Source organism: Pyrus communis, chromosome 7, assembly GCF_963583255.1.
Source record: "Pyrus communis chromosome 7, drPyrComm1.1, whole genome shotgun sequence".
Classification (NCBI taxonomy): domain Eukaryota; kingdom Viridiplantae; phylum Streptophyta; class Magnoliopsida; order Rosales; family Rosaceae; genus Pyrus; species Pyrus communis.
In genome coordinates, this window is record NC_084809.1 from 9,572,402 (window position 1) to 9,584,225 (window position 11,824).

Below are 11,824 nucleotides of genomic sequence, written 5' to 3' on the forward strand. Positions count from 1 at the left end.
AGTGTCTTGTAGCATCGATAAATAGATTAAGGATAAAGCCAGATGAGGCCTACTGGTTTTGGAAGATTCTGGCCTACTACCACGCGCCATGTCTCTTGCCGATTTACTCCATATGTGCATGTCGATCGAGAGAAGTTGACAGCCCATTCGGCCATTTGCATACTTATCACAACACACCAACACACATGATTACAATACAAATTATTGCAATACATGTTTTGTTTTTTGTGAAGAAAAAACGAATTATATGGTTTTCATATACAAGCGATTTTAATGAAGAAGAGATTTTCGAACTTGGGAGTTTAGGTTAAACAGTGAATGTTCTTACCAGCCGAGTTACAAACTCTTTACAAAGACAAATATATATGTGAGGTAAAAGAACTTTCATGCAACATAGCGCATGAAAAGACAAGAGAAACTTACCTATAATTCAATGGAGCAAGTTTAATTATATGTTGAGTTGCACGTAAGTTTTTCTAATTCTTTGGTGCAAATCAATGTAACATGTGAGTTTCGATGTACACTGAGTTACTGGTTAGTACTGCTCATCCTTCCATTTAGTGTGCATTTTTCAGATACCTTATTGCTCTCATGTGATTATTGATTTGATTATCAACATAATCACATGCTTCTTCGCTACGTGCTACAAGGAACTTACAACTCGAGGCATCATCCTTTGTTAAATGAAAGTCCATTATTGTAGCTCTTATGTTCTTTAAAACCTTCTTTGCAATTAGATCATACGACATCGATCATTCCTCTAAGTTGGTGTGGTATTCATTTTAGTAGAAAGTTTTCATGTGCTGCATGTCCTCTACCAGTCTACCGAATGTCCTGCCCAACCCTACTACATATACACGTACAATCACGGGATTTTCTAGTATGCTCCGAGGCATTCGATACACTGGTGCTTTTGGTTGTTAGATATTTCGTCAAAGACCAGTGACCGAGATCCAACAGCCAACAATCCCGGTGTACATGATATGCCGCAACATTGTAAAATTTTCATGTAATCACACCTATTTCCAGGCAGCATCAACCATTTTTAACTTTGAAAGTAACATTTGCCTTGATTCAATCCTTGAATCATTTTATGTTGGAGCAACAGAATGGTGTCGTATACCTGAATTCATCGAAAATAAATGCAGTGACGTGCGAAAACAAAGGCTTTAGAAACTCTGCTTGTAAATTCAAATCAATGTGAATCACTTACCGTTGGCTTTGACTAACAGGAACTGATCTTTATATTGATCCCTACCCTCTGTCCTTTCTGTGCTTGTTTTCTCAACGCCTTACAACATGAGCTACCGAGGTATAATTGATTACAGCGTAACCTTTCTCCCTTCTCTTAACTTCACGAGAACAGTTACTGATTTTCTCTACGAGCAGAATAATCTTTCACCATCAAAATATCGGAGCATAACTTTTGTGGCACCTGTTGTAATTTCCTTCCTTCCTGCCATGCTTGCCCAACTGAAACGCCTGGCCCCAGATGGCGAACGTACACAACCACCTGATCGTTGAAAGGATATGGATGTTTGACTGAAAAAGCAAAATGAAAACATTGCAAAATTACATACAGTTATATATAGTTTAGCTACTGTTATTAATGGATGTAAAACGGATATTACAAACCCAAAACAAACTTCTCATGTGGAAAATACGCTCGAGCTTGGGTGATTAACGGCCCTACTCCTAGGCTTGAGCAAGCAGGCAACTTAATGGCAAACAACCGGTGCCACACCTAATCCCCTTAATGGAAAACACAGCTCACTGGCAGTTGCTATGACGAGGCAGTTTCGGTACTGGCTAAAAGTAGGTAGAGCTGATACAAGAACTGGAAGTGGGAATGTGATGGGAACCGAAATCATAAATATTGTACCTTATAATATATTCAACGTATCGGTAAGAATGGTTAGTCTATTCGAAAAAGAAAAGGTTAGAATGGTCAGGTACACACAATATGTTGTATGCACCACATGCGTATAATTGTACATGCATAGGGCTCCTCCATCTTAGGGCCTCTCTGTCTAACTTATTAGATCAAAACATCTCTTCACATTTGTTTTTCTCCCTCGTATTTCTTAGCTTTTCCATGGGGGAAAAATGGGAGCAATTACCATGACACAATTAAATTCCGAACAAACTGTTCTAATAATACCACATTGCATTGGATATAAAGAAAATATATACCTGGTCTTGGAAAACCTTCTGGGTATTCTTGAAGGTCAAACAGTCCATCCCCAAACTCATACGCTAGATCACAAGGTTGTTCAGTTGGCATTACTTCCTTAAGCTGTCTCACCACAAAGTACAATGGACTAAAGGAATTTGCAAGTCCGGTTAAAAATGATCCACCTGATTCATTACGATAATTGTACAGAGTTATATAAAAAAAACTTAATAAGTAGTTGCAAATCAACATTTAGTTTTGGAATTGCAAACCATGCAATGACAGAGTAGACGTAACGTAAACCATACATAATAAACTCATGTTGGGACACTACAGAAACATCAAGAATCGTGTTTAACACCACTGCCTTACACAATTTACCAAACTTTAACCTATCAGAGCAATTCACTCCCTCTGCGATGCCTCCTAATCAAATCTATAATGTTTCTGTTACATCAGCCCATCTGTTGTTGGACCATTCTCTACTTCTCTCCAAATCTCCCAGGTTGCGAAGTTCTCCACTTCTCCCATCACAGAGGATGCAGGACAGTTCTTGCGTCTTTAGTTATACATTGAGATTTCCCCTTTGTCATGTGATAATCTTCCTTAATGACTCCTAGCCCTCCATCCACACTTGGTAGGAGTTTCCTCTAGTTCCTAATGAAATTATCTTTATACTTGAATTGGGCAGCTTCCCTGAGAGATTTACTATCCAAAAGCCACAACCCATACTTTGAAGAAGTAGCTTCTCAACTTGTTCCTCTCTGTAACTTTAACCTCACCACCCTAGAACTCCTCATCCGCATCCAGTCATAACAGTTTCTGTTCTATCCTAAAGTGTTTGCTAGATGTTTGTAAGTTTGTAACTCATTCTTTCAACTCCTCTCGTTCCACTGAAATAGTTCCCCATTAACATTGGAAAATCACTCAAACATTCAAACCAAAGAATTAGAGAAAATATTAACATGATTTTTGCACTAGATAACTGCATATTCAATATCCAGACTGATGAATTACACGACAATTTGCCCAATCACCTTCTATGGACACGCCATTGCATCACATTTAAAAAGATTATCAGTGACATGGAAAAGGTTGTCAATACGCACACTTCATGTGCTCAATTCCCACATTACAGATCTCAGTTATGCCCATAATGCTACACAAACGAACTATACATTCTACATAACGGACTAATACACATCGAAATTAGTAACCAAATAATATTAAGGCAAGGTCTGTCAGTCATCACTTGTCTTAACTAATGAAACATGGGAGTGAGGCATTAAACAAAACAAATTTGAATTTATCCTAGCTTTATACGTATGACTTGAAAAGTCAATTAACTGAAACCCTTCTTTATTTGCACATATAAGAATACCCACTCAACTTTAATGCCGGCCTTAATAGTTGAACTGTAAATGGGCCAACCCCCATGACTATTAAGAAGCAAGGGACGGTCCCCAACATAAACTTCAATTTAATGTTAACTTTCAATTTGATAGATGTATAATAACGTATAATAAATTCAATAATAAAATCATAGAGGGTAAAGAAAGTACCAATAAATCGTCCATAAATGTTCCCGTCTGTGCTAGAAAATATTGCCTGAGATTTGCAGAACATCCAATTTTGCAGTCCCAACAATTCATGCGTATACAAAGAGATAGAAGAAAGCAAAAATCAATAGGAGTAGAGGAATTACCTTCTGGAAAGAGTTTATCCAAGAAATGGGCATTGGTCCTATTAAAGAGATCAGTGTCAAACTTTTTACAAGGTAGCATAATGAACAGGTTAAAATACGCAATCAGAAGTTTGAGAAATGCCAAATAATCATTCAAATGTGACCAGAAATGGGCTATTTGCTCATCTTAATCAGCAGGTGGATTTTTAATGTCATACAATTAGAAGATTCATGTTTTTAACATCTTTAGTTTGATAAAGAGTAAACTAATAAACTACTCCATCAAACGAATTACAGTTATTTTTTAAAAGCACTAATGGGGACATTAGAACTTCCAGTATAAAAGGGCTTGATTTACATGACCTACCTCCACTTGTTCGGCAATTATAATATTCAAGAGATGTTACACCATCATCATTAGACAACAATGTAGATGCACTTCTCTTGGCTAAGTTGGGATCGCCGTATCGTGTGCCAGCTATCTCCCAAGCTCTTGATACAAGCCTGCATTACAAGTGCCCAAACATCAGTGACTCTAAAATCTAAATTCCACCTTATTAAAATCATAGAGAGAAATGCTATGCAAAATATCCGTGCATCAAGTGCTTTGATTCTAATTTTCTACATAACTTAGTAGGCTACTGAAGTAAGCTGATATTTAATGAATATCATTACCTTGGTTCTAGCAAGCGCAGAAGTCGATAACGCCTTTCTGGAGGAATATCATCAATTTTTTTCCTAACAACACCAGACAAACATTTTTGAACAGTAATAATAGATTAAGAAATCCAAATGGAAATAATATCTACTATCTACCAATTAGAATCAGGGACAAATGATGTTCACCAACCACTCAACCAGTTACTAGTCAAATTCAAAATTGATAAACCAACCTAAACACGACCCTTTTAAAAGAATATATATATAAAAAAATCTGCTGCTAGGCTAGGGGCACTGAAGCCACGAAGAATTTCGTATCTTTCTCATCCGATGAATGAAATTAACTTACAATTGAGCTTATATAATGAGCTGAAAAACTTCGGCTAATCAAAACAGAATCTAACTAATCAAAACTGTACTGATAGTAGTTTTAACAATCCCAACTTATTTGACTAATGTTGACTCTATTGACTTGCTGGCTAGGATCCAAGTGATGACTAGTATTCTTTGACTCTGGGGCTTTCTCTTCAGGTTCTATGTTTTAAACTTTCACAGACATAGGGCCAACAGCCTTCAGCCTTCAAACTGAATCCACTTGCATGATTTTCGCACCAAATAAAAAATCTATGCATAACAAGCCTACACACAGCTCAACCATAACTCTAGTAAATGTACATACTGTCCGACTAACACGATAGAAAATGTAACAAAATGGACTTTCTTATTAGTAATTACTCACAATCTGCAAAAACTTTAAAGACAGTTAATGTTACCTATAGTTATAAATTATAATTATCACTACTAAATAAACATTCTTATCTGAGGATTCATGCAGTTAAAGGGAAATAGATGTTATTTCATATCCTAGTCAAATGAAGCACAGCCTATTCTGTAGACTCAAAGAAAATAAAAACTTCAGTCAAACTAACCTAATCTTACTTAGTTCCTCATTTAAATTGTTTTCATTTTACAAGATAGTACTATATCACGTATGCGGACAAGGGAAATATGTGCAAGTTTTAATGGCATGCTGTTAATTGTTTAACTGTATGATGAAGTCAAATTGATCAACGGCGTCCATAATCATCATGCGTTGATCTTATGCAAGCAAAAGTGACACTCCCTATACATGTGTGTTATATATACAACACTTGTACTTTTTCTCGGCAATTTCACAACCAAAGGGAATAACTTGAAATTACTAAAATTAGCACTGACATTACATAAAAAAAATAATAAGTCAATCAACTGAATGAGAAAATAACTCAAACAAAGTTTCGGAATGAAAGGGTCATAACAATTCGATACTAACCAAAGATATGCAGCAGGATTGTAGGAAGCCGAGTCCAAAGGAATCAACTCCTTAGGAGGATCAAGAAACGTGACAACATCTTGCTCATCCAAGTAAACTTTTTTCCCACTTGGAAGATATTCATATGGCTTCTCGTCCCACGAAGATACGTACCCTCTCCCGCCTCCATTGACAGCACAAATCACACCACATTGCAAAGACCTATTTCCGTATAATTGAAAACCTACACACCCAATAATCACTTATCCATACATGTACATACAATTCTTGCACCGTTAGAACCAACAAGGCAAAACCAAACGAGCATAATTTGCAGTTACAACACACAAATAACATGGCTGTTTGGTTGCCGAGAAAATGCGAGAAAACAAAAGAAAATTGAAAAATTGATCTTCATTTTTTGCAGTTACTTCGGACGTACTGGAACCGAAAGACTGAAACTTTAGCTAAACCGAACAAGGAGCTGGTTGTTAGCATTTCATTGAAGTTCGGGGTTATCCACCTACTGGGTTAACGTATCTCCGCAACCAAACAGGAGGAAAAAAGCTTTCAATTTTTTAAAATTTTTTGGGAAATTGAGTTGCGGAGTTTAGATAGGAGTGAAGAAAGAACTCACCTTTGACGGAATTATATCGAAGAAGCGGAGACCGTTGGCGAGGGAAGTTGATTTGGCGGGAAATGGGTGATGCGAAGGGACGAACGGGACTGTTGAAGGTTGCTGCCGCCATTTGCTTCTCATTAAAGTGGAAAAGTTGTAGTTTTGGAGGGGAAAGCAAAATAAAGGGAAAGGTTTTACCTTATTTCATTTTTTTACTCATATTTCAAAAGGGTAAATTATTGTTTGACTTCCTAAACTATCACTTCAGATGAAATTGATTATCTAAATTATATTTTTTGGTAAATTAACACTCTTAAGTATTTAAAATCAGTCAATTAACCTCTTGTTGTTAGATTGCGGAATCAATTTCGTCAAATTCAAGGGCAAATTAGTCAGGTCATCATCAATTATTACTTATCAACTATAATCACCAATAAAATTTTGATACATGAATGCATAATAATTCAAAAACACATAGCATAATGAGAAGAAAATAAAAAATAAAAATAAACCAAATGTTTACATAACGGAGCATCTCACATTATTTTGTTTTCATATGTCATAATTTCAATGGTGGTTATAGTTAACAAGTAAGAATTGATGAAGCAAATACTAGTTTTCCTTTGAATTTGAAGAAATAGTGGATGAAATTTACCGACAAGGGGTCAATTGGTTGATTTCAAATAGTTTAGGGGGTTAATTTACCAAAAAAAATAGTTCATGGATCAATTTCAACCAGAATAATAGTTCAAGAGGTCAAATGACAGTTTACCCCTTTCAAAATGCCCCAGAATTATGTCTTAAATATCATGTTAGCCCTGCTTTTGAAACAGAACCACGTTACTATGCTCTTGAAACATAACCACTTTACTACCTTTTTAATTAGAGGTTATTTGATATGTCGTCAATATGTTATCTTCAGTATTGTTAGTTTACGATACTGTGGATTAGAAGTTAAAAAGATATTATGAAGTCAACAAAATAAGGTAATGTGAGACACTAAACGTTTGCTAATGTGAAAAATAACTGCTAATTCAAATAGCTAATGACGTATTTAATATAATTTCACACACCAAATAGTGGTGAACAAATTTAAAAAATTAATACTTAGTTTATGCTTCACCACTAATCATTAACCTTGGTGACCTATTTCAATACAAACACATACAATTAAATAGTACTTTCGTAATTTTGTGTTACCTTTGTGTTACTTTTTGAAAAACCTAAAAAGCACAAAATGTAGTTATCACTATCACAAGAGGTGAACAAGCAAAAGCAAAAACAGTTTTATGTTATAAATGGGTCAAAGTTAGAGAGATAATATTTATTTGTGACAGGAGCGAAGCATGTGTAAAATATCACACTGTAATTATAACATAAGAGGATGACAGATAAAGGAGGTAGGAATAGATAATGATGTTATTAATCTTTCCTTTCTTTCTCTGTGTTTTGATTGTAGTCGAGTACTCTATTTATAGAGTAACTCGTATTATTACATTTTGAAATTGACATCACATAACTTTGAAAATACAATCTTTTTGTTTCCAAAGCCTACATCACATTTGTGGGCATTGAAAAATATGTGTGTGGGCATTCATAACAATGCCAATATTTTCAACACTTTAGGCCCTATTGTGTAAAATTACACTTGATTTTTCCCTCATTTTCTCACATTTTTCTGATCCCTTTTCCCAATTTATCATCATCATACTCATCCTCATCATCATCATCACCTCTTCCGACCCCAACTGTATCTCCAAACTGTCACTTTCCTTTTCTTCAAAGTATGCAGCCCTCTCCATCCCATTGACTGCCAAAACATTTCCACACCATTTCACTCCACTCCTCTCAAATAAAAAACTCAATTGAATCAACAAACCCTAAACCCCAAATTTACCCTCCAATGCTTCTCCAAACTCAATCTCTCACAACCCATTTGTCCCTTCCACTCCCTCCCTCAAAACCCACGCCCAAAATCCTATCTTTCACTCCCATAAAACAGAACTCATTTCGCAGAACTAGGTTCAGAGCCCTAAGATGCTCGCTTTCGGCGGTTTCGGAGCCGACCCAGTTGGAAACGAAGACTCACAAGCCGGTTCCAGCTGAGGTTTCCAGGACAATTATGGAGTTGGTGTCTGTGGGCACGCTTTCTACTCTGACTCAAGAGGGTTGGCCTTTGGGGATTGGCGTTCGGTTCGCGGTCGACCCGGAAGGGACTCCGGTCTTGTGCTTGAATGCCTCTAATCGGCAGTTTTCTATTGACAGGAGGTCTAGCTTCCATGTCCAGGTGCTTTAAAAGGGTCTACTTTTTTTAATTTGGATGATTGATTATGAAGTTTAAGGTGATTCTTGAGGTTTTCAAGGTGGTGGTGTTGTTTTATTTGGTACACAGTTGGAGCAAAGCGGGCTGCGGACACCTCAGTGCACGATTTTAGGCAGCATTGACAAACCAGAAAATAGGGCAATGTTGAAGGTAAATCGTTTTTGCTCATCTGGAACAAGCTTCACTATGAAGTGGTTTGTTACCTATGGCTTTACCATATGTGTGTTAGAATGCGGCGTGTTGCTTGAGTTGTAAGGAAGCATCTTGAAAACATAATTGTTGCTGATTTATGCGGACTAAAGATAGAATTCACTAAGAAGAATGCAGAATTAGAAAAGTAACACAGTTAATGTTTCGTGTATGTCAGACTTGCATAGTCTTCAACTAACTGTAACCAGTCCATTTCTGATTCCATTGTTTGCAGTAGGATAAAATACTGGATCGTTATGGCAGACTGCCACAGCTTTTGTCAAGTAGATGTTGGAGCTATCACTTCAATGTTTGGCTTGCGTAACATTTGTGATTGAATAATTGTTTACAATGTTATATGCTTGACATTTGGATTGGGTTGGGTTTGGGCTGCGATCTTAGAACATCTCCAATGGAGTCCCTACAATTGTATAGTCCCTAAATATAGAGACAAATGACTTCCAATGGGCCGGAATTGAAGTCCTCAAAGTATCTCAATACATAGGGACTCACCAGATACCTTAAAAGAATTCTCAAATATGGGGACTACATATAGGGACTCAAATAGTGGACTCCATATTAATTTTGAGTTGGAATGGTGCTTCTCTTTATGTTTTTTTCCTTGTTTTTTGAACCTACCCAAGTGGGGCAACCTTCTCATTTGCCTTTTTTCTTTTTTTTTTAATTCTTGAAAAATCAATGGTAGAGATAGTTTTTTATTTTTATCAATGGTTACAATGTTTCAATGAAATGAATAATAATTTTTTAATATTTTAGTCCCTATATTTAGGGATTATTGTATAAGGAATTTCCTTTGTAGATAATATATTCTTTTAGGGACTCGAATATTCCTCTAAAGCTCATAAATGAGTCCTCAAAGGTTGTGGTGGATTTCCCTAAGTAGGGATTCCCATTGGAGATGCTCTTAGAACTTGGATTTGAATCCAGTTTTTGTACAGACATGAGTTCCAGCATATGTGGCTGGATTTATTTACTGGACTCAGTTCTCCGACAGAAGCATACACAGACCCATGTAGCTGTTACGTGTAGTGGCCTTTTGATTTGATTCATTCTTAAAAGAAAAAAGGAGAACCTTGTGATCCATTTGAAGCTCAAAAAAAGCATTAGTTTTTGATCTGTTTTAGTTTCTGCTAGTATCTATTTATGAGGTGGGATGTTATATCTTTTTAGTCAGTATTTCATCTGGATTTCAATGCCATTTCTTTCAGTACCTTCATTCAGTATGGAAAAAGAGGTTTGGAGAAGAAGTTGATGAAGATCTTATATATGTTGTTACTGTGGAACGGGTACTTCAGTTGGAGGACTTTAAAGAGGTATTATGGTATTTTACTTGCCCCTGTGCTGGGCTTAGTAGTTGTAAGCAATAGGTATTTTCTATACTGGTAGTCTGGTAAGACTGGCGTGGGCTAATGCCTCCAAGTTTTGCCCATAGCTCTTGAGTTGGCACATATTTGAGATGGAGGAGTTATTCAAAAGCAGATCTGTTTTCTAACTTTTCTGATACTCTCACAGGTTGGTATGTGGGTTACATCTTCAGATTATAAAAATGCACAACCTGATCCTCTTAGGGATTTTGCGGTAAAGCTAGTGAATGAGATAAACACCAACAACATTGAAGATATTAATCGTTTTTGCAACATCTATGCTGATTTGAACTTCCAGGTTTGTGCCAACCCACTTTTTGTGATTGATAGTTGTGTTGTCTATTGCATATTGACAGCTTGTTAAGTTGGTACCAGAAACACTGAATTACATACAAAATTCTTAACTTAAGCTAGAGAGCGGCAATGATAGTTGCAAGGGAAAAACTACATTTGACCAATAAATGTCTTTGTTAACCAAAAATGAAATTGAGAAACTAAGCAACCAATGACTGAGATTTCAAGTTGGGGGTTTGTGCTATTTGATGAAATAAATCATCCTAGACTAAATGGCATTCCCAACTAAACTGCCATGTTACTTTTCAATCACGCAAACCATAATTTGGATGCTTTCAACTGTATGGACCCGTCTGCAAAGTTATAGCACCTTTCATTTTTATTTACAGGGTTACAATAAACCAATTAATCATTCTACTAGAATCTTAAGTGCATTTTACCCTGAATTATTGAATCCTTATTGACATTCCTTGAGGACTTTATACATCACTTTATCAGTGAATCTGCTTTATATTGTGTTTTTCTGTTGCAATATGGTCATGGTAGCTTCCTTGTGCAGGTTTCTGAAGCAAAACTGGTTTGGGTTGATCGGTTAGGCTTTGACCTGCATCTCTGGTCTCCTCAGGAAGGTATATTTGAGGTTCGCATTCCCTTCTCCCGGGAGGTGACGGATGAGAAGGGTGCAAAGTCAATGTTTAACTGCATGTCTCAATTAGCTTGGGAGGTGGAAAAGAATTTCCACACCCCAGATTTCGAAAGGGTGAAACAAGTTAAGAAGATAGCCTAAGAGTAAACTTGGTACGTGCCGTTTTTATAAAATGTACGGATATGCTACTTTAGATGCAAAAAGGGCAACTTGGTTGTGCTGTGTTATCTTCGTAGGTTACGACGGCCAACCCCTTGATTGAGTTTGTTGATTATGTACGTGGGTTCCGTATGCCCTTTTTACCAACTCCCACAGATGTCAAGATTCAAAATTTTGAGATCGTATTTGAGTTCGATATAATTCGTGAATGAATATTTTTCTTTCCTTGTTATTGCATAGGTGATCCTGTTATGCTCTAAATGTCTTGAAAATTTGAAAGAGCCCCAAATTTTATTTCTGATATTTTGTTCGAGCATTGTAATTCTCAAAATTTGGAGTCGACGTTGCACAAAACCATCCTTTTTCCTTTGTAATGTGGTTGCCCATTGCCCGTCGCCCGT

The 11,824-nt window shown here is 36.5% G+C and overlaps 2 protein-coding genes across 3 annotated transcripts; one reads left to right on the forward strand and one right to left on the reverse strand.

Moving 5' to 3' along the window:
* Positions 1–471: 471 nt before the first annotated feature.
* On the reverse strand, positions 472–6,576 carry LOC137740398 (uncharacterized). 2 transcript variants are annotated; one of them, XR_011069170.1, is made up of 9 exons: positions 6,446–6,576; positions 5,830–6,052; positions 4,533–4,595; positions 4,225–4,361; positions 3,879–3,916; positions 3,736–3,781; positions 2,194–2,358; positions 1,214–1,542; positions 472–1,123 (listed from the first exon to the last, which is right to left on the reverse strand). XR_011069170.1 is itself a non-coding variant. In XM_068480276.1 (8 exons), the coding sequence occupies exons 1-8, from the start codon at positions 6,555–6,557 to the stop codon at positions 1,367–1,369; spliced, it is 960 nt and encodes a 319-aa protein (XP_068336377.1). In that variant the 5' UTR covers positions 6,558–6,576; the 3' UTR covers positions 472–1,366. The 2 variants fall into 2 exon arrangements, 1 of the variants encoding a protein (XP_068336377.1); XM_068480276.1 differs by having other exon boundaries at positions 472–1,542.
* A 1,603-nt stretch (positions 6,577–8,179) lies between these two features.
* Positions 8,180–11,648, forward strand: LOC137739834 (glutamyl-tRNA reductase-binding protein, chloroplastic-like). The gene is made up of 5 exons (XM_068479555.1): positions 8,180–8,714; positions 8,820–8,900; positions 10,169–10,273; positions 10,473–10,622; positions 11,178–11,648. Exons 1-5 carry the CDS (start codon positions 8,331–8,333, stop codon positions 11,403–11,405), a joined length of 948 nt encoding a protein of 315 aa, XP_068335656.1. The 5' UTR covers positions 8,180–8,330; the 3' UTR covers positions 11,406–11,648.
* The last annotated feature ends 176 nt before the right edge of the window (positions 11,649–11,824 follow it).

Coding starts and splice junctions, on each gene's coding strand:
- LOC137740398 (XM_068480276.1), bottom strand. CDS start 6,557: ATGGCGGCAGCAACCTTCAACAGTCCCGTTCGTCCCTTCGCATCACCC. Junction 4,362..4,532: donor CTGCGCTTGCTAGAACCAAG/GTAATGATATTC, acceptor CTTGTAATGCAG/GCTTGTATCAAGAGCTTGGG. Junction 3,917..4,224: donor TAATTGCCGAACAAGTGGAG/GTAGGTCATGTA, acceptor TCTCTTTAATAG/GACCAATGCCCATTTCTTGG.
- LOC137739834 (XM_068479555.1), top strand. CDS start 8,331: ATGCTTCTCCAAACTCAATCTCTCACAACCCATTTGTCCCTTCCACTC. Junction 8,715..8,819: donor GGTCTAGCTTCCATGTCCAG/GTGCTTTAAAAG, acceptor TTTGGTACACAG/TTGGAGCAAAGCGGGCTGCG. Junction 8,901..10,168: donor AAAATAGGGCAATGTTGAAG/GTAAATCGTTTT, acceptor CATTTCTTTCAG/TACCTTCATTCAGTATGGAA.